Below are 23,046 nucleotides of genomic sequence, written 5' to 3'. Positions count from 1 at the left end.
CAGAGTCCATGGGCGCGCTAATGAAAACAGGTAGTAGGCGACTCGACTGGACAGACAGACGTCCTCTTCGCTGTTCTGCGGGGAGGGGAGGGCGACTGGCCAAATCGCTGGATTTAAATACCCTGAGTTTTAGGTGCAGAAAATGTGGTTGCCTTGCTGCCTTAGCAAAGTAAAATGCTGCCTAACTGGCGGGGTGGGCAGTTGCGTCTGTGTGCGTGGCTCCTTTCTCCTTCACAGTCACTTGATCTTTGCTCATGCTGCGCTGCTCCGCGGGTCCACAGAAACTGCGTTCATGGACGGACCCTAATCTCTCCAGAACCCTAACAGCAGGAGACAGAGCGACACGGAGCTAGCACAGCACAACTTTAACCTGTAGTAGCTCCCCTGGGATAGATGAGGTCAAGTGAGGAAGGACAGGTGAGAAAAGACAGATCTGGGGCGTAGAGACGGCGCCGGACATTTACGGCGGGTCAGCTCCACCTTCGTGCCATCTTCTCCCTCGAAAAAACGCCATTGTTTCACTGCCTCCCTCCAAGCCTCAAGTCTTTACTACGTTGCATTAACCCTACAATCACCTTCCCCTAAAACTACAGTTTTAAGGACCTTCCATAGATTACTACCGCGTCTCCCTAGCAACCACGATAGAAAGGCGGCCGGAAGTGGCCGCGATCATGTGCTGTTAGAACTTCCGGGTTTCCACCGTGACTTCCGGTTGTCAGATTTCCCCAGGCACAGCGGCGGCGGAGGGTGGGAGGTGGTGCGGCCCTGGGCAGCCGTGGCCCCAGGGGTGGTGGGCTTGGGTGGGCTGGCCTCGTCCTGCCCCGGTCGCGATGCATCCGCGGCGCCCGGACGGATTCGATGGCTTGGGCTACCGGGGTGGCGCCAGAGACGAGCCGGGATTCGGCGGCGCCTTCCCTGCAAGGTCCTTCAGCTCCGGGTCGGACCTGGGCCCCTGGGTTACGACTCCCCCAGACATCCCGGGGAGTCGTAACCTGCACTGGGGAGAGAAGAGCCCGCCCTACGGTGTGCCCTCCGCTTCCACCCCGTACGAGGGCCCGGCGGAGGACGCCCTCCCCGGCGGCGGCGGCGACGCGCAGGGGCAGAGCCGCGGTAAGGGGCGCAGGCTGAGCGGGAGCGGGAGTGGGGGGCGGAGACGCGGACCCCGGAAGCCGCGTGGGAGGGGCGGGCCTGGCACGTATTCCGGGGGCCACCTGTGAAGAAGGCATCTGCCTCAGCTCGAGAGTGCAGAGTAGTAACCCTCGCTGGTGGTGGTGTGTTACCACTCATGGCCCGAATAGAGAAGGAAGGGAATTGCATTGTTTACCCGTGCCTGATTCATTCTGTAGTCTCTATTTACTTGATTTAATTAATGAATAGCTTTGTGTTGTGGAAAGGGAAGCTTTTCAACATGTTCTTTGGGTTCAAATCTGCCTCTATCACTCATAAAGTGAAAGTTTCTTAACCTGTGACACCTTGTTTGCTCCTGTTGAAGACTTGTAGAATGGCTGTTAAGAGTTTTTACAAGTGTTAAGTGCAATTGTGTAATGCCTAGTACAGTGTGGAACACTTAATAGTCTAATAAGAAGAATTCTCGCCCTTTACTCTTTTAATCATGGATTTTGTATCTCTTTTTAGATCCCCAATCTAGAAATTTACCACCCTGTAATTTTCCCTTCTGCTTTCCTTCTTACATAAAACCTCCACTTAACAGAAACAGTGATAAAGTGTATATGAAAAGATTATTTAAATTGTGATAACTGCGTTACTGTAGGTATTTTGAACATTCCTTTTATTCATAAAATGTCAACAGCTGACTTCATACTCCTGGAATTGTTAGAACAACAGATCAGTTACATCATTGAATATTATATAAATAAATATAAGTATAAAGCATCAGCCTTACACTCATTTCCTGGATTTTGACCTGGAAGTACATTATTTAACTGGAAAAACTTTAATGATAATTTAGTAAGCAAATGAGTATGTGGAGGAGGATCTGTGAGTTACTCAACTTTTTTGACTCTTAGCTAGTTTTCTTTGCATTGTGTCATACTGGTCTCAGAAGAATGCTGGAAAATTTATATGTTATAAATGAAATAATTTTAAATGCCTATATAATTGGTGCATCTTCTTATGAAGTTTATGCTTTTTTTCTTTTCCTTAATTACATTTTGATCGCTGCAATGAGAAGCTTGTTAACAAAAGTGGGGATTTATTTTACAGCTATTATTACCAGGTTGGGTGAATGTAACTTTGCAACAAGGATAGCCACCTAAGAAACTTACAAGGTTAATAACAGTAAACTTTCTCCACACCTTCCAGAAAATATGAGTGGATATTTTGTTAATATTTGGGAAGGATTATGCACACAAAAAAGGGTAGAAGTTAAAAGGCAGGAAGTAACATAAGAAGCTTGCACATCCTTCAAGGTGAAGCACATTTTCCCCAGGAAGATGCTTACATGGCCTGTTCTTCCTATAAGGAAATAGAGCATTGCTTCTTTTGAAAAGAGCAGAAGACAGAAAGAGAAAGAGAGGCTTGTATCTTGTGAATACTGATATTTAATGTCTAGCTCCCAGGTTAGTCCACCATTGTGATTTTGGGAGAAAGGCTCTTTTGGCATACATTGAGTGTTTCCCATTGTGAACTTTTTCCACTAACACAACAGAAATACTGTTAGTAATAGCACATACATACCTATTGTCAGAACTGAATTAAACATACTCTTAAGCTATTTAAAACTTGAGGTCAGATGGAAGAAGAGAACTGTGTTTACCGCATTTTAGTGACCTTAAGTACTTTTTCAAAATAATTTTGAGGTGCTTTACTTGCAACTATGGGTTTAACAAGGTGTTCTACATCAGTAACAGTGAAGAACTAATATTACAGCACAAGCATCAACTCTTTGGTGAATTAGACAGGGCCATCTGTAGAAAAATTGATTTCAGCCACAAGTTGAAAACTGATAGTCCCTAGGGTCTATGTATAGACTTATTTGACATGGCCCATAATGTTCTAACATTTTTTCAAATAGTTGCCATTGCTAATGTTTAAAAATTGAAAGATATTTTACAAAAATAAGAATTTTGTAAAAAATCATAACTTAGAAACCTCTGCACCCATAGCCTCGTGGCAACAACCAATTGGAGTTAAAGAGCAGTTGCACTTTTGAGAGATCCACACATTGCAACTTGCAGAGTCCGTCACACATTCAAGTTATTTTCTTGGCCCCTATCAGAGTTTGACTTTGATGTTTAAAGGAACAGCATGTTAATTCAAGAAAAATCTTTTGCTTTTATGGTAAATCTAAATAATGGTTATGAGTAATCTTATTCCTTTTATTTTAGAACAGTTGAATAGATTTGCTGGATTTGGTATTGGACTTGCAAGGTAAAGTTTTATCTAAAGATTAACTTTTTCTTTAGAGTTTTTCCTTTAATTTATAATATTAAATGATTAGTAATTCTTCCTTTGGGGTTTTCTTAGGAGCAGCAGATTAAATATTAGATAATGCATTGCAGAAAAGTTACCACTATTTAAAAGCTATAACGATTTTTTTTTAGTAAATGTAGAAACTAAGTATTCAGTTTAATAAATTTAAAGTGATTTTGTCATGAGTATTGTTACAACTGTCTTGAGTCTATCAGAAGAATAGAATCTAATGTAATCTTTATCTTCCTGCTCATCAAAAAAAGAAATTGGCACTGAACCTGCTCCCTAAACCTTCTAATGCTACAAGGATATTTTGCAGCATAGATTTTGTCTTAATCAGCATTTGTTGGTCAGCTTTACATTGTTTTGTTTCTAATGATCATTTTGTTTAAGACAAGTCATCACAGTCTTAATTATTGTGATCTTCAGTGAATACCGGTTTCATAAATATTGGACTTTCATGAGATCTAAATTTCATACCAGAATAACCTTTGTCATTTTAGACTTTTTAACCAAGGGGAGACAAAAAACCTTATTTTCAGTTAATGTTAATGTCAGTATAAATGAAATCTGTATTTTCTATTCCGTTAATCTTTTTCAACTTTACTCTTTATGCTTAAAACATTCATATGCTGTATTAATCCATATGAGCCCACAGCTGTAATAATTTTGTCAGGAAAATTTTTAAAAGAAATATTTGATACATAAAATAGTAATTAACATGATCATGCTACAGTCTGTTGTAAGTTTTAAAATCCAATAACTTAAATAACAAGTACATCAAAATAAATAGTTTTACAGTGGGAATCGTGAAGAACAAGTAGTTCTGCTGATAGGAATTTTGTTTATGAGTCATTTTGCTTAAAGAAATGTGGCAAGTTAAACAATGCGGCATTTCTCATGATAAACCTAGAGATCTATTTCCATCTTTGTTATTCTATAGATATTTATATATGGCTTCCTTCACTTACTAATTTGTAGATCTAGTTTTCATTCTTTTATATTGAATTTTGTTATTGGTGGAATCATTTGCAAACATGTATAGATACCTTTAAAAATCTTTTAAATTATTTTAAGAATTGGGAAAATCATGTATGATTCTTCAGACTAGGATAATTTCAGGTACATAGATGTTATAAGTAATATTTGTCTGCATATACACATATATGCATAAATTATTTTTATATAGTCTCTTTACAGAAAATGTACTGGCCCATCCTTGCATTGTTCTCCGCCGCCAATGTCAGGTAAATGTAATTTCTATGACCTCAGAAAAATCCTAACTGTGATTAGCAGTGCACGATTCAGGTGATGACATAATTCCACCTGAGATGTTCCAAAATCTGTAACATGTCGATTATAAAACTTTCGTCACAAAACCTTTTTGACAGTGTAAAAATTATTCAGAATTCCAAAGAGCTTTGGTTTATTTGGGTGGTATCCATCAATACTTACCATTTCAAAAATTAAAACAGGGAAAATGTTAATATATATATTTAATTCATTAAAATAATTAATTAGATATTAACATAAATAATGTAAATAGAAATAACTATTTTGTGGTTTTGTACATCTTTATTGTCTGGCATAATAAGAATTGGCCTGTTTTAGCATCTACTTCTCTAGTCATCTGTTCTGTGTTACTATTTTTTTTTTAATCATACTTTTGTACTGGGGGTACATTGTGACATTTACAAAAGTACTTACAATATATCTTAGTTATGTTTTAAAAGAAACAAGAAAATGCAGCCTTATTTTTTCAACTACATTATGTAGTTGAAAACAGAAGGAGTATTTTTTTGAGATCATCGTAGATATTCTTTGAAATTACACCAAAATTTCCAGAGTGATGGTTTCTTAAAGGTTATTTGCAATGTGAAATCTGAAACATGAATTTTTTATACCTGGTTATGTAAATAGTCCCCACTGATTTATACTGCATCTTGAATGGTTATTTTTATCCTTGCATGATTCCATATCATAATGCTTTGGTTATTTGAAAAATACTGATTTTCTGAGTCATATATAGATCTTCCAAATGTTAAGACATTTGATTATACAAATAGCAAAAAATAATCTTCATTGAATGCACCACTGATCTCAACAGAAAACTGTATAATTATTGTGTGCTCTTGATGTTGGATATAGATTTCCCAAAATTCTGGCTTTTACTTGGAAATCCTTGTTTATTGACATTAATACTATCAGTAATTGTTTTTTTTTCTTTTAATCAATAAGCTTACTTTGTTCATTTTCAAACATATGTATCTGTCCCAAGTGGAAGTAACTGTAGATTGCCAGTGAGTTTTTCAAGGAAGCAGTGGTGTTTCATAATAAGGATTTTCTAGAGCAGGTTGCTGTTCCATCACATAAGTGTTTTCCCATCTTATTTATGGAACACACAGGGTTTTAATTAGAATATGGTAAGTACTCAAAGTCAAAATTTTATAAAATTAACATACTTTTACTGCTTTGCTAAGGATATTCCCTTTGTATCATTAAGGACATAATTTTGAACTTGTCAGTCCTCTGGTAGAGCCCTTGAGGGTTAGTTGCATGTACTGTGGCAAATGCTGCTGTCATATGTAACTTACCCTCTTTGAAAAATAATTTTTCTCGTGTTTGTTTAGTCTTAGAATTCAAATAATATAAATCAGAATAAATTAATCTGTTTCTGTTTAGCATTGACAAATTAGTCTGTATAGAGAAACAACCACTAAAATAGCATTGATAATGTATGCCCCAGAACAGTGCAGTTCAGACATGCATGTTTTAGATTGTGATGATACTACATTGTGATCCAGTGTATATCATTTTGACCCTCCTCAATGATTTCTATGGTTCACCCATGGATTGAAGCCTGTAGTTTGAAAAGTGCTTGCCCAAAACAAATATGAGTAGGAGATGTAATTCTAGTGTTTAAAAAAACAAATGCATTGGTTTTTGTAGTATATTTATATCTATTTTAATCTATTTTATATCTGTTTTAATAGGTCATTTAAAGCACTTTCTAAAGTAATTTTGCTTAAGCATATTTTATGTTGACTTTAGAACTTTTGTTTATGCTTCAGCTCCATTTTCTATTTCTTATGGCCTTTTTGTTTCATGACAAACAACAGAAAAACAAGATGATATCTTTTTACAGGTTAATTACCATGCTCGGCATTACCATCTCACTCCTTTTACAATTATCAACATCATGTACAACTTCAACAAAACTCAGGTGAGAATTAGTCTATGGATTCTATTAAAGATGTATATATTGGGACTAAATCATTAAAGTAAGAAAAATTCCTTTTAATTTGGTTAGTACAAATAACTCTGTAGTAAAACTAATGTAGCATAGGAATGTTATCTTTTGAACCTTCCACATTTCTACTAAATTAATTCGGCAGAAATACAAACAAAGAGCTATGCTAAGTTCCAAGAATTTAGCAGCAGGTAAGATAAAGTTTTTACTTTCAAAAGACTTATAATCTAGTCATGAAGACAAAATCTTAAACAGAAGACTATGATGAGGTAAAATGCAATATTAAAAGTATAAAATGCTATTATAATAGAAAACAGAGATACCTTGTCAAAACTATGATTGAGTACAGGATACTCTGAGTCGTGTGTCTATTTTTGGGAAGTCTGCTTTATAATGCTAAGGGTAGAGAAAAAGGTTTATAAGTAGATGTTCAAAAGCAGATGAGATAGAGAAGTTATAATGTTTATAATTGGATTTAATGTAGCACAGTAGGAACTTAGGGCAGAGGTTGAAGAATAAGAGAAAGATGAAAAAAGAACTAGAAAAATCAATATGATCCAGATCATAAAAGGTCTTTTAAGACCTACACACTTAAAAACTATAAGACTATGTTAGCAGTGACCAAAGTATTTTGAAAAACTTGGGTTGTTTGGCAGTATTCATCAGAATTTTAAATGTGCATGTTCTTAGACTTAATAATTTTACTACTAGGAACTTTTCCCACATAAATGTGTACATGTATGTGCAAAAATGTATATACATAGATAAGGCTGTGGTATTGCACATAATAATGAGATAAGAAACTACTGCAATCCACTAATAGAGTACCAATAAAATAATTATGGTTTATTTGCATGGTGAAACATCACATAGCCTTTACAAATAAGAAGGTAGTTTGTATGCAGTGATACAGAATGATCTGGGTTAATTTTTATGGAACAAAGATAGTAACATCTGTTAAAATAAACAGACAAAAGCATTTCTATGTCTTTATACACACAGAGAGTTATACTCATGTGTGTGCATGAGCAATCTCTGGAAGATAGAAGAAAAGAATCTGCTACTCGAGACTATTGCTTTAATTTTATTTCATTGGTATGTTATTTACTAATAACATATAGATAAATAATACAAATAGTAATATCATTGATGGTATTGTGAAAAGGGGCAGAACTAGAAATTGTGAAGCTCTTGTAATGCAGTCAAATATATATAAATACTTGGAGGCATGGCTCAAGAGGTAGAGCATATGCCTAACACATTCTTGCGTAACAAGAATACAAACTCCAGTACAGCCAAAAAAACAAACTAACAAATATAAATAATGGTGAAACAAGGAGAAAAGAGCATGGATTTGTAAAAGACTAAGAAAGCAGAATTTATAGAACTTGACTATAGACTGAATAGATAGAAAGAGTAAGAAAGCGTTATCTGGATATATGATTTGGTGCCAGATGATGAAACTGCCATCTAGGAAGATGGGAAATACAGTAGACAAGGAAAAGAATTGTGTAAGTGAATATGATTGAGTTAAATTGTGGATTTATAAATTTTGAGATAACCATAAGGTCATCAAAACAGCAAGACTAGTAGGGAGTTGAATATATAGATATTAGAGGTATCTAATACATTAATTAATCATTAGAGGTATTTAATTAATTGGAGTATGCAACTTGCCTTTAACATAGGCCACCTACCAACATGGAAATCTGTTTAGTTACGGTTTTTTAATAAGATTTCTATTTGAATAATACCTTATAAGAAAATATCAATAGACATTCACTTTTGTTTTATTAAGACCTTTTTGTGTTTCATGTTTAGAAACTAACAAATAAATTTTGTTCATTTCAGGGACCAAGAGCCCTGTGGAAAGGAATGGGAAGTACATTTATTGTCCAGGGTGTCACACTTGGTGCAGAAGGCATAATTAGTGAATTCACACCTTTGCCAAGGTACTTTTTGGCATTTTCTTAATGTTAGATCCATATTAAATTGTAATAAAATATGTAATCTCCTAAAAATGCCTTGAATCTGAAAACTTGTCTGAAGCAACTAAAAATAGATTATATTATATATTTATAAATAATATATAGTACTCACTTATGAATATAAGTGTATTATATATAATTACATTGTTAATTATACCTTGTTGATTTAATATGTGAGAATGAAAATGCTGTTTCTTCTAGTATCTTTTGAGATACACTGTCCAATTCCTATTGCTGTATGTCAGCAATTGCCAACTAAGAAACAAAAATGAATATGTAAACTATACCTATTTGTTAAGTAGCCAGTTTGGTTGTAATGCATTAGGTGATTCATGCTGCAATTAAACAAACTCCTTTCAGAGTTCAAGGGGTACTTCACTTGGAGTTATTGGCAAGAATTTCAAAAATGAACTGAAATCTGAGCTATACTTGAATTATGAGTAAGAGGTGACTTGGCAGGAAAGGAGATCATGCCAAGGAAAGGTGACAACATGCCCAGGGTTATGGAAGTTGAGCAATCTATGTAACGAAAAGAAGTAGTTTGTACATGGAATATTGATTGTGTATCTGGCGAAGTACTAGAAAAAGAAACTGAGTGCTATATTGAAGTTAAAGTATGATCATATCTTTGTAATGTTTAATTCTCTGTGGGTTTGGGAATCAAAGGTTTAACTTTAAAAAAAAATGGGTGTTTTGATCAAGGTATACTCAAGTGGTGATACAAAAAATTGGTGCAGACTGAAGAGCTATTGTATTAATCTAGAACAGACTGAGAAGTTTCCAAATTATGGGACAGAACAAAAAGGGTTGAGCAAGATGAATATTTCTGAAGTATAACTGATGATAATTGATGTTGGATTGGAGTTAGGTTATGGAAGAGTAAGTTGTCAGCAGTGACTGAGATTCCTATAATGGAAAAACGTTAACCAACATTGAGAATTCATGAAGAAGAGTAAGTTGAAGTAAGGAAGAAGATATGAAATTTAACTTTCAATGCACAAAATTTGAGATTTTTCCAGGTATCCAGAGGGACATGTAAAATGAATAGTTGGAAATATGTATCAGAGTCTTACAGAAAATTTGAAGTCGAGCCATGAAGTGGCATGAAAGTAGCATTTGAAGCATTAGATGAAACTCAACTAACAAGAAATGAAATAAAGTGGGTTAAGAACAAAATCCTGGGTAACTTGTGTGTGCATATATGTATTCCAGGCTTATGTGTCAGGGTGTGTGTAGTGAGAGAGATAGTTGAGGAGTATTATTAGTGAGTGATGCCCTCAAAGCAAATTAAAAATAGTAATAGATATTGAACACAGTCTCCAGAAGCCAAGATTGTAGAATTAGAATTGTAGATATATTTGGAGGGAGGGATAGAGAAATTGGGGGAATTTCCTGGGTTTGTCCCTTTTTCTATGAAACAAGTGCCATGGTTACTTGGCGAAGGAAAGATAAGCTCTGGAGTTGTGGTAGAAAAGCATGAGAAGAATGATATTGTGACTCTTGGGCAGTCACAACAATAGGCAACAAGGGACTTTTATAATGAATATTTGGAAGGAGTATTAATAGATAATGTTGGAAATCATAAATTCGTTAGGTGCTATTTGGCATGACTCCACAATTTTCTGTATCAGAACTATATTTTTCCATATCAGTCCATTGATAGCATTAGAGGCTTGAGGTGATTCATTAATTCAAAGTTAGCCCTGAGTAAATTTTTTGGATTGCAAGAGAGTGAGACAGTTGAAAGTAGAGCCACTAGTATCTCGCATGAAATAAAGAAATAAAGATTAGAAAGGTTGGAAACATTTGGCCCCTTGAAGGTCTCTTATGTCATACTTTAAAAACTGAATTTGACTAACATTATTTACCCTATCGCTTTTTATGTCACAGGATAAGTTTGAAAGTACTTGTCAGATATTCTTAAGGCTCTCCCAAGGTACAAAAATTCTACAAAATTTTAACAAAATTCAGGGAAGTTAGTATGATAGAATAGAAAAAAATTCAGTGCTTAAAATCAGAAGCTATTGATGCAGGTCCTAACTACAATACTTTTTAGTTCCAGGATCTTAGGCAAGTAGCATTGTTTGTCTAAAGCATAGCTGAAGGAGTAACAGAACTTCAAGTAAAAGGAAAGGAAAAAGAAATGGAAATGGAAAGGCATAGGATTTTATAAAATTTTATCATCTTTCTCAGTAGATACCTGTCAATTGTGTGGAAATGTATTTTTCACCATTTTGAATCTTAAAGTAGACACAAAAGATTATTTTTATTGTTCATGGATAATTTTGGTGATAACCCCTACCCATTAATTCACTCATTTACTTAGCTAACATTTCATAGTGTCTTCTTTGTGACAAGTCTTGTGGTAGGAATCAGGTTTACAATGAGGAAACAAAAGGTATCTGTTACCTTGATGCTCAGAATCTACTATAACAACATACATTAAGTAAAATATTCACACTGATGAATAAATAATTACAAATCCAAATTTGTTTACTCAAGGAACAGAATATTGTTCTGTAAGTACTACAGGAAAATAGTCACACAAATGAATAAATATTTACAATTGAAATTTGGTTTAGAAGAAAAGAATGGTTCTATGTGAACCACCGTTTTAGGAACAGTGTCCCTGGTAACATTACACTTAAGCTGAGATCTGAATGGGGTATAAAAGGCATAGACCACTTTGTGTGGGCAGCATGGACACTTAATGTAATTGAGAGAAGGTTGGTATGGCTGGAGGCTAGAGGTCAAGATAGAGAGTGTTGAAGAAGTAGATGGGGGCCAGACTATGCAGGGCCTTGTAGGTCACATTAAGGATATTGAAGAGTTTTAAGTAGGGCCAGTGACATCAGAGTTATGTTTTCAAAGGGTCATTGTAGCTATAGATGAAAATATTGCAGGAGGGCTAACTTGGCAAGTGAAAGGATATGTCTTAGTAAGCTATAATAGAAATCAAGATGAGAAATGACAATGGCTAGGACCAGGGTGGTATCAGGATGTAAGTGGACAGTTTTGAATGATATATAAAATTGATGAAACTTTGTGATAGGATAAGGAATGGTAGATGAAAAAGAAGGTGGTGTCAAGGATTCAAGGATGACCGCTAAGATGTTGGCTTATGTACCCAACTGGATTTTAAATGAAGACACTTTAATATCTTGCATTTTTTCCCCTGATGTTTTGTTTGCTTTATTCTTCTTCAGGCAGAGTTGACTTCCTGGGGAAAACAGTCATAACAAATAAAGGCAGCAAAGCAGTAACTCAAGGCAATTGCTACTATATGAAGAGGCTGAGCTCTGAGATTGGGGTTTCTAAATTGCATATGGTTGTCAAGTAGAACACTTGACAGTATAAATTTATCAGTATTTAGTTTTTTATAGTGATTATGAGCACATCAGAGAGAAAGACGGTAAAACTGTAGTGCTTATTAAGTCATCAAGCTTACAACTTCTCAGTAATATTACTATTTAAAACAACATATATAACACAGGATCATCATCTCTGATATCTTTATTTACTGCCAGATCTCTCTAAGTCCTCTACTTGATCTTCCCCCTTTTGGAGTGAGTCAGACCATGCATTGTTGTATACCAAAGGACCCTTTACTTCATATATTTGTTTTTTCTCACATCATTAACATGAAGTAAGAGCTCTTGTAACCAAGGCTACCTGAGTAGTCCAGTCTCTTAGAAAACCTGAATTGAACTCCCGAGTTTTGACTCATCTCACATTTGTGATTGTGCCATGTGAATATGTTGCAATGCTCTCCCAACAATTCTCTAAATTCACTTGTTTTAAATCCTTGGTTTTTTAAATACAATGATATCTTTTTCAAATTAAGTTGATTGCTTTCTGATTAATAATTTTCAAGTAGGGAACACTGAAAGAATACGTAGGAAAGAAAGGTTTTGATTTTGCACAAGTTCAGTTCATTTTCATTTTCTTTACATTCAGGTGGAATGATCAGTAGGGAAATGATAGGAGTGGCATGTGGAAAAGTCTTAACTGAAGGTAAATAAATTTGGTAGAGTTTGAAACTGTGTCTTGGATGAGCATGCCTAGGGAAGGAGTATACAAAATAGAACTTTTGGAAGTCCAGACTTGTTAAGAAAGGTGATTCGGCAAAAAAGAGAGAGACCAGAAAGTAGCATAAAAACCATGAGTGTGTACAGAGAAGGCGTCAGGGACAGAGGAACATGAGTACTCTATGGCTTTTGACATAAGGCCCATTGAATGTAGTGATGTGGAAGTTATTGGGGACCTTGGCAAGAATTGTTTCCGTAGGATAATGGAGTGGATTCAGAAGTGAATGTGAAATTAAGACATGGAAATAGAAAATTTAGAAGATTAACTATAAAGAGGAAAGATGAATAGAGGTAATTGAAAGAAAATGAATGGTTTGGGTTGGGTTGAACAAAGATTTTACTTTTTTAAGAGGACAGATATTTGACCATGTGAATATTAGTCTGCTCAGCTATAGTTATTTTCAAATTCTGTTGTTTTTGTGTATTGATTCCAAATAGAGATATATATTTTATTCTGTCAAATGGAAAACTAGGCTCCTTTAAGCATAAAAAAGTACTCATAGATTTTCTTAATGTTAATACTCATTTGCAAGTATACTTTCTACTGAAAATAGTGAATTAAAATATATTTACACAGTTTTAGTATTTTATAATGGTATGTGAGAAGGCTGAATCACAAGCTAAGTTTTTATACTCTTTCCTGATGCATTCAAATACACTAATTTAAATTTCTAGCACTGAGGCAATATATTTTACTGATTTTTATAAAATATTAGAGGATAGATAAAAGGAGTCAGTTTTTTTTAATACTTGGTTCTAAGCCTTATTCCTTCCTTATTGTGTTCCTTGTTTCCGCTTCCTTTCCCCTATTTACTCCCTGTTTTTAAGTTATTTTTTTCTACTTATGTTCATTTTTATAATCAGTTATACCTCTTGTTCTTCTGTCAGCTCATATAGAAACACTGTCTATTTTTGAACCACCAAAGTTATTTGAAGTACATCCCAGAAAGGAAAATCTTCACCATTAGAACATATTTCTCCCACAGATTAAAAAATATTAGAAATTTGGGCTAATTCAAGATTCTTACATTTTAGGGAAATTTCACACAAATGGAATCCCAAACTAATAGGTGAACACCTTCTACTGAAATCGTAAGTATCAAAAGTGGCATTTTCTTAGAAATTTCTACTAATTTTTGTAGTGGTAAAACTGAAAAAAGTTTTACTAAGAAATTCAGTGGAGGAAATTAGAGTAATGAGATATTTATGTGAATAGGTCTTCAAAGGACAAGTAACATAGAGTTTAGGAATAAAGTCCTGACATTCTTGTGATCTGTAAAATAATTCTTACTAATTGGAAAGGTAGGAATCACAGCGTAATTGTTTCCTTTGTTCATGAAAATTTTGCAAGTTTTTAATTTGTTTAACCCAAATTTCTAAGAAAATTATTATTATTAGTTTGAGTATCCCTAATCCAAAAATCCAAAATCCCAAATGCTTCAAAATCAAAAATTTTGAGTACCAACATGACACCACAAATGTCATGAATTTCCCACTCCATAGGACAGGTCACAGTCAAAATGCAGGCACACAAAAATATGGTATGAGATTATTTTCAGACTATGTTTATAAATTATGTATAAAACATAAATGGATTTGTATCTAGATTTGGGTCCCATCCCCAAGATATCTCATGTGTATACAAAGTTTCCAAATACTGAAAAAATTCCAAAACCTGAAATATATCTGCTCCTAAGAATTTCCGTCAAGAGATAAGCATTCTGTATTTTTTTATTACTAAGCAAAGATACCAATGCATTTGTTTAGTGATGAGCAAGCTTAAAACTGTCATAACATTAAAATATAGTCTTAAAGCCAATTAGTGATGTCACAATAGTAACCATTTTATAGATTAGAATTTTATTCTTCACTCTTTAATTTTTTTTGAAGATTGTGAATTGGAAATCCCCCAGCTGGCTGGTTCCCTCTATGGGACATTCCAGCACATTATTATTTAGTGATGTTTCATTCACCTTGAAAACCACTACTTACCAAGACCTGGCCCATAAGGGTTAGGTAAGTCCTACCTTGATGGAATCTTAAGTAACTATATTTGCAGACTTGCAAAGGTTTAGTATTGCTATGGCTAAATATCAGTGATGGGAAGCAACTTTGCAAAGCTGTGCAATATTGTTTTTTTAATAACAGAGGACTTCACTCAACACTGAAGGTTGGCTTAGCTCTGCTGCATAAGAAGTCTAGGAAAAAATAATGATAATAGGATAATAGCAAAACACATACTTGTTCAAATATCATGAGAAAAGCAGACTATGGAATGGATTCTCATCCTGAACTTTAAAAATCAGATTTATAGGTACATTAACTGTATGCAGGTAGATGTCTAAATAGTGAATCTTAAATTAACATACACTGTTTTGGCTTAAAATAAAATTTGTTTTCTTTGCAATCTGTCCCTAGGTCCTTATTAATACTTGATTTAAAAAAAAAGCTCTGTTGAATAAAGCATCCTATATTACAGGTTTCCAAAGTTAATATCTTTAGTCCAAAGTATTAATAGTTGAAAACTTTTAATAGATGACTAGCTCATGTATAAATTATATTTATACATTGAGCAGATATTTAAATTTTTAGAATAAGCTTCTTGTTTAAGTATACTGATAAATTTGTTTTAATTTCTACAGCCTAACTTATGTGGTAGCAATGCCTTTTTATTCAGCAAGTCTAATTGAAACAGTACAGGTAAGCTATTTATTGTCAGTTTTTTAGATAAATGGTTTTGGAATATTCATTACATTTGTATGCCTGATTCTTGTATGCACAAAAACTTAAGACATACAGTATCCTTTAAAAAGTGTGTATTTCACAGATACCACACATCTATCACATGTTGCAAGGCCCTGTGTACAACTCAGATGATTATGCTTACCGTAGGACAGTGCATTCATAATTGTCTAAGCACAGTGAAAAATCCTAACAGTGATCAGGTGGAACCCATAGGTAGTTTACCAACAGCATTGCTCTTTTTTTTTTTAAGTTATGCTGGGTGGAGGTACATTGAGGGATTCACAGTAATTCTTACAGTGTATCATATATCATACTTGAATTCACCCCCTCCACTGATCTCCTTTATCCCTTCCTTGACCACATAGGAACATGCGATTCTGTTGGTGTGATAACTTAAGCAATTTTCTGCTAGCATTTTCAATTGTTTGCTTGTTTTATTATTTCTAACCACCTGGTGGCGCTTCGAGTACATAGAATTAACTCATACACTTTCTTACATTGTACTTCCTGCCCCTAAAACTGTAAGATGAAGATAGTTTTAACTTTGTGTATACACAAAATTCAACTATTTGTACACCTCTCTTCTATTTCCATGGTCAGATCCTCTAGCATTATTTTTTCTTCAATATTTATGACTGCCCTCTCTATAAAAGACTCTTATTAAGTCAGCCTTTCCTTTTTCTTTTCCTCTTAGTTTTTCTTCTAACTCCATTAATATTTGATTTGTTGTTGTTCCTGTTAGAGCTCAGTTCAGTAAACTGAAGTTAACATCTCATAACCCAAGCATATTTTCTTTTCCTCTTATATTTCACATTGTAATAGATAAATGAAAAAAATTTTTATATGTTACTATAGAGCTCACAGAAATCACTCTATGACATATTCTCATTTTAAAGATAAGAAAAAAACAGCAGAATAATAATTATTTAAGTAAAACAACTAAACAGCGTAATATATTGGGGGGAAATAAGTGTTAGCTTGGGACAGACTCTTCAGAATCCAGTTTCTCTATTTAAATTAGATCTGTGACTTTAGACAGATTTTTAACTTTTTTTTTCTTTGGTGGTTTGAACTGAGGGCCTTACACTTGCTAGGCATGTGCTCTACTGCTTGAACCACTCCATCAGTCCAATTTTTAACATTTTTAAACCATAATTTTCTCAACGATAAAATGGGAATAGTATTTTAAAACAGCTTTAAAAATTAAATGTTGTGATAGTTTTTTCTGTGTGTTTTTAAATCCAGTTATGCACCCCTTGTGTTTCCTGGCCCATGTCAGACTTGCTAGCATTTTCCATTAGACTCCTAATGTCTGTTTTCAAAAATCCTCTTTTCTCTTTTTAGATTTCTACTGTCTTAATCGTGTTTTTCTTTCAGTAACTTCTTTTTCTCTACCATCTCTCCTATTTTACCTTAAGGCTCAGACCTTGGCCTTCTCTCATTTTTATACTATACTAATTATCCTGGGAGAATTCATCTACTTATGAATCATTTTCACCCTATTCTTTATCTCAACTTATAAAAAACAGTCTCAGTCACCCACTAGCTTCCATTTGAACCTCTTCTCCATTTCTATTTAGTGGCACTTTGCTTTCTTTGCTGTGACTCAAAACTTAGGGAAGATTTTTAGGTTTGTTTTTTTTTTTAAATGCAACTCATGCCTTCTTAGTTCTAACATTAACAAGTATCTAGAATTTGTCTATTGTCCCCACCAGTAGATCACCATTGTCATCCCTACATACTCAACTTAACATAGTGTCTTTTATCTTCCTACTTTAAACTCAGTGATTCTTTGCCCTTCTAGGGCGCTCACATATCTTTCAAACTTTGTTTTCCTTGAAAATTGCGTAGATCTCTTTAAGAACACTTACTTGAAACTGTAGAATATGAACTTCCTAGTGATTCATTTCTTCATTAAAAATTCTCATTCAATTCATACATTTTCACAACGCAGAGTACTAACCACTATACGATCACGGCCAATTCATACATTTTCAAAGTCTAATCTAGACACTGTTGTAGGCCCTGAGGAGACAGCATAAAATAAAACAGGCAGAAGTATTCTGCCTTCATAGCACTTTTATGTTTGTGGAGAAAATAGACATAAACAAGAGTGCATATAAGGCATATTAGTGATAAAAGTTAAACTTATAGCAAGGAAAGCAAATAGGATGTGTCATAGGTAGGTAGGGGCAGCTAGTTTTTTAAAGAAGATTGCCTTGTTGCAAAATGACATTTGAGTAAAGGCCTAAGATTGGGAAAAAACAGGTATCTCAAAGAACTTCCTAAGCAGAGGAACAGCAAAGGCTTTACTGGGGCTTGAACTCAGGGTTTTTACCTTGAGTCACTCCACCAGCCCTATTTTTGTGAAGGGTTTTTTTTTTTTTTTTTGAGATAGGTCCCACGAACTATTTCCCTGGGCTGGCTTTGAACTGTGATTCTCCTAATCTCTGCCTCCTGAATAGCTAGGATTGCAGGTGTGAGCCACTGGTGCCCAGCTCAAAGGCTTTATATGTTACTATAGAGTTTGTAGAGTTCTTACTCTGACATTTTATTTTAAAGGTAAGGAAAAAAATAGCAGGATCTATGAAGCTTGCATAGAAAGAGGGGCCTGATCTTGTAGGACATAGTTCATTGTAGTAATTTGACTTTTAAGAAAGATGGTAGATTTTAGCAGAACAGTGATGTGATCTGACATGTCTTTATTAGAATCTCTTTAGCTGTTGTCTTAAAAACAGACTGGAGTGGGGAGGGGGCCACGGTCAGAGGTACGGAAATGGATTAGTAGGCTAAGTGAACTCATTTTAGTCTCATGGTTTTAAATGTCAACTGTTTATTGAGGGCTCCTATGTCTGTATGTCCAGCTTGGACCTTTTTCTTATCATTTAGATTGGTACTTACATTTCTGATTTCTTGGTCTTCTACCTCGAATTACTGCTACAGTCGTATTCCTCAACTCAGTAAAAGGCAGTGCTATTCCTCCAGTTCCTCTGGCCAGCAAGTTTGACTCCTCTCTTTGATATACCAAAGCATTCCACCAATAATTCCTGTTATTATGATATTAAAAGTACAGTTGAGCTGATATACTTCTATTTCTACCTCCTAGTCCAAGCCATCATCATCTTTATACTGTGTCTTTGCAGTAATTTTTTTTATTGGTGAACATTAATCATGCAAAGGGGGTTCATAGTGATATTTCCATAGATGCACACAATTTACTTTGATCAGATTTACCCCACCTCTATTATGCTTCCTTAACTCCTGGCACCCTTTCAAACAGTATTTCGTGGGTTTCATTACTATTCCACATGTATATATAGATAACCTATATATATACATAAGCACACACCACATATATATAGTTATTTCAATTGTGTTCAACTCCTAGTACTCTCTTCTTCCCTCTCCTGCCGATCCCTCCCAGACAGTCCTTCTTTATGCTCTTGCTTATTATTTTTACTATTACCATTTTAGGTGTAGATTGTGCATATGAGCAAAAATCTGCTTGCAATAACTTTCTGTTACTCTCAACTTCTGCCTTTGTCATGTTTTGCATAATAGAAAACTGTGTTTTAATAGCATATTATGTTTTAAAATATAAATAGTATCATTTTCATCTTTTGCTTTTAACCAAATAGCTATTTCCCAGCTGACTAGAGATTAAAGTCTTACGTGGGCTATAAAGCTTGATAAGGTCCTTTTTAATATCGTCTTCTACTCTTCTACAGGCATTGCTCTGGTCATAATAACCTTTTAGCTGTTCCTTTTCTGGTTCTGTATACCTCTATAACCTGTATCACAAGCCTTCTTATTTCTATCCCAAAATTTTAAAAAGAGGCTTTTTAGATGGTAATAAGATTGTTTTTTTTTTGTTTCAATTTAATAGAACAACTCTGCATAAGTGATAGATAGCACTAATTTCTGTTTTTGTAGAATGCTGAGCAAATACTTAGGAAAAGTTAAGTAATTTGTTAGTCATATAACCAGTAAATAAAGGAAATAGATGGGATTTAAACCATGCTTAAGCACTCTTAAATCCTGCACTGCCTCTTAAGCTTCAAGTTATTGCTTGTGCATGCTAAGGAGTTTTTTATATTGAGAAAACTAGATGTGTGTGTTTTCCTGTCTTCTCGCCCATCTCCCTATCCCTGTAAGAGTAGCTCCCAATTTTACTACTGTCTGTCTTATGAGATTTCATTGAAAAAAAAAAATCTAATGCCTAGAAAGCAACTGAAGTCTGAAAACCATTGACACATTCCTTATTTAGTAAGCTAATTTAGAAGGGATCTAGAAAGAGTCACTTTTTGTGGCAAATTTTTTAAAAATTAAGTTTTCCTTATTTCATCATTTTTATTTCAGAGTGAGATAATTCGCGATAATACTGGCATACTGGAATGTGTTAAAGAAGGAATTGGAAGAGTGATAGGCTTGGGAGTGCCTCACAGCAAACGACTCCTTCCGCTTCTTTCCTTGATCTTCCCTACGGTGCTGCATGGAATTCTTCATTACATCATCAGCTCAATCATTCAGAAGTTCGTCCTACTAATTCTAAAGAGAAAGGCTTATAATAGCCACCTAGCTGAGAGCACTAGTCCTATGCAGAGTATGCTGGATGCTTATTTTCCAGAACTGATTGCTAACTTTGCTGCCAGTCTTTGCTCTGACGTTATACTTTACCCATTGGAAACAGTTTTGCACCGCCTTCACATTCAAGGAACACGCACAATAATTGACAATACAGACCTTGGCTATGAAGTGCTTCCAATTAATACACAGTATGAGGGAATGAGAGACTGTATCAATACCATAAAGCGGGAGGAAGGAGTGCTTGGTTTTTATAAGGGGTTTGGTGCTGTTGTAATACAGTACACACTGCATGCAACTGTCTTACAGATTACCAAAATTATTTACTCTACACTGCTTCAAAATAGCATTTGAGATTTAGGTTCTATTACTGGTTAATCCAGAAGGCATAATATGCCAAGAAATTATGAGGGATAAAGGCGAAATAATGGGTGAAAAAAATGTATCGGAAAGTGAAACTGATAGGTAAAGCACATATTGATTATATTGACTTTTCAGTTCTTTTAAGGCATAGGTATAGATACTGGATCAAAGCTATTCCAAATTTGAAAATCAGTAAAGATAACACTATCACAATTAAATTTTAGTTTAGCACTCATGCTGAAGTAACATTGATCCTGGGCAGAAGGAAAATTTGTCATCAAATGTGAAATGCAATTTCATTGAATCTGTTCTACTTGACTTTAATATATTTGCTACATGTGTATTTTACCTTCTAAATTGTTATCAGCAAATTATCCTTAATGCAGTGTATTATATCAGGAGGTTTTGCCTGTAAGCAACTAAATCATATCATCACTGAAAAAACTAAGTATTAGATCTGGCAGAAATTGAAGGACTTTAAATTGCACTGTCCCTATAATACTGTTTTAGAGGCTGTGTATATGTATTATATAAAGCCATCTATGTACACTTTCATAACTTGGAATTACCTTTATCCCTACAAGTTCTCTGCTGGTAGATCAACTTATTGCTTAAAATAAAATCATGCACTTTCTGCTTGAACATCAGAATAAACATCAAAAGCCAAGGTACCTGAAAGATTGAGTCAAGTATAGCTTATTCAACCACATCTAAACCCAGTATTTCAGTGCCAGAAACTTAAAATTTGTCATGTTTGTATAGTTTTGTTTGCTTAGCTAGTAATGTGAATTATCAGGCTATTTTAGAGCTACTCTTAAGAAAGAATATCAAATAATCATGACAACTATTACTATTTCCACATTTACAAACTGTGTATTTAAAGGAACTTCATTTGCCTTACTTTCCAAATTATTTATAGAGGACACAAAATCAAATTTTACCCCGGAATTTTGTGCCTCTTGCCTGCCATATAGTCATCATTAAATAATGGCTGCAGTTTTTTTTTCTTTTAGTGTTTGTTTAAAGTTTGTTCTCCAAACTAGATACTTTAAAAAAAGCAAGATAATTAATCCTTATCCTTTTTATTTAAACTTGTTTGGGTGAATACTGAAAAAAAATACAAACTTTAAAGGAAATTTTTCCTTGTGTTTTGTGGAGGAGGGAGGAAAAAGTACATTTCAATAAATATGTAAAGACAAATTGTTAACCAGTTTAATAAGAAAGAAATCTGTGTCTTCCTAAATTTAATTTGTTGGGTTTAACTTTGTATAGTAAAATGAGATACATCTGACTGGTCCATCACTGAACATTTTATCGTTGGATTTCTTTATGAGGATGATCACTTTTACAAGCATAAACCACTTAGCACTGAAGTGTAATGACTTTGCGCAGGTATCGCCCAACCTGAGTACATGCAACCTGAAACTTACGTTACTTGTTAAACATTACAGGGATCGTTGTTTTTGTAATTTCATGGTGTTGGAACAAAAAAACGATATCCAAAAAGTGTGAGACATTATGTAAGTAGCAACTCTTTTACTGTCCTGTGTGTGAGTACTGAAATACAATATGTTTTCCACTAAGAAAGGGAAAATAAATGCTATTGATCACATTTTGTATTTTATGATTAATTTTTAAGAGAATGTTTTACTCTGTCCAACGTATGGGGTTTAAATTGTCTTTATTACTTTTGAACTACTATGTATTTTAGATATTAATCATATATTCAGTTTCCTGAAAGCCTTTTATTTTTATTATAATCAAGGTGATTTCAGAGAAAAATAACCAGAAAATTTCTAGAATGGAATCAAGTATTTGATGATGAAAATCTGTGAAATCCCTCATCTACCTAAAAATTAGATTATTTGTTGGAAGTTAGCATGAACATACAGTTATAAATTTGTTTTATTCTGGAATCCTCATAAGACTGATAGGCTGAACCCCACATATAAGTAAGATTGGTCTTATTTTCTATTTGGAGAAAGAGGGTATAAACTAACATGAAGACTAAAATTGAAGAGTGTTAAGTAAAATACTAATTATTTTTCCTGCTTTTCCAGTTTAGTTGAAATATAATCTTTAAAAGTCAAGCACTTACCTTTAAGCTGGCCAAATGTTTTTCAACGAAGTTAGAAAATAATAAAATGGCCATGAGATACACTCTTCCCCTTTTAAAAATTGCTATTTTTCTTTAATATGAAAGTCAAATATAGTACCCACAGAATGCATTTCTTAAGATAATAGAGTAGGAAAATATTTTTAAAATGTAGTAAGACTAATAACATATGAATACCATTCTATGAAGATCCATAGGCCCAGTGATCCTCTTATAAGCCAGATTTTGGACATGGGGCTTGTGATATGCTTGTCTTACATTGTAGGGTTTCTTAAATTGAGTAAATTAAACTGAAAGTGTTTGAATTAAAAATTGGTTAAAATTAACCTATTATGTGAATTTATGAATTGATTTACTAAAGTATATATATAGACTTTTCTGAAAATTCTTCTCAATTTTATTACGGGTTAGTAAAGTTGTTCAATTCTCCAAATTTCCAACACTAGATATTATAAGATAGTAAAAACAAGTTAACTTAAA

The 23,046-nt window shown here is 34.2% G+C and overlaps 1 protein-coding gene across 2 annotated transcripts; it reads left to right on the top strand.

Annotated features, from left to right (window-relative positions):
* The first annotated feature begins 711 nt into the window (after positions 1-711).
* Positions 712-22,062, top strand: Slc25a46 (solute carrier family 25 member 46). Of its 2 annotated transcripts, none has more exons than XM_020171330.2 (8): positions 712-1,110; positions 3,348-3,390; positions 4,622-4,679; positions 6,578-6,655; positions 8,534-8,634; positions 13,794-13,850; positions 15,401-15,458; positions 19,863-22,062. In XM_020171330.2, the coding sequence occupies exons 1-8, from the start codon at positions 831-833 to the stop codon at positions 20,439-20,441; spliced, it is 1,254 nt and encodes a 417-aa protein (XP_020026919.1). In that variant the 5' UTR covers positions 712-830; the 3' UTR covers positions 20,442-22,062. The 2 variants fall into 2 exon arrangements, with proteins under 2 accessions (XP_020026919.1, XP_073933074.1); XM_074076973.1 differs by having other exon boundaries at positions 721-1,110; positions 3,353-3,390.
* Positions 22,063-23,046: the final 984 nt, after the last annotated feature.

This window comes from Castor canadensis, chromosome 6 (assembly GCF_047511655.1).
Source record: "Castor canadensis chromosome 6, mCasCan1.hap1v2, whole genome shotgun sequence".
NCBI classification, from domain to species: Eukaryota; Metazoa; Chordata; class Mammalia; order Rodentia; family Castoridae; genus Castor; species Castor canadensis.
Note: the sequence above shows the minus strand (reverse complement) of the source record. Positions and strands in the feature narration are given on the sequence as shown.

Coding starts and splice junctions, on each gene's coding strand:
- Slc25a46 (XM_020171330.2), top strand. CDS start 831: ATGCATCCGCGGCGCCCGGACGGATTCGATGGCTTGGGCTACCGGGGT. Junction 3,391..4,621: donor TTTGGTATTGGACTTGCAAG/GTAAAGTTTTAT, acceptor ATTTTTATATAG/TCTCTTTACAGAAAATGTAC. Junction 6,656..8,533: donor ACAACTTCAACAAAACTCAG/GTGAGAATTAGT, acceptor TGTTCATTTCAG/GGACCAAGAGCCCTGTGGAA.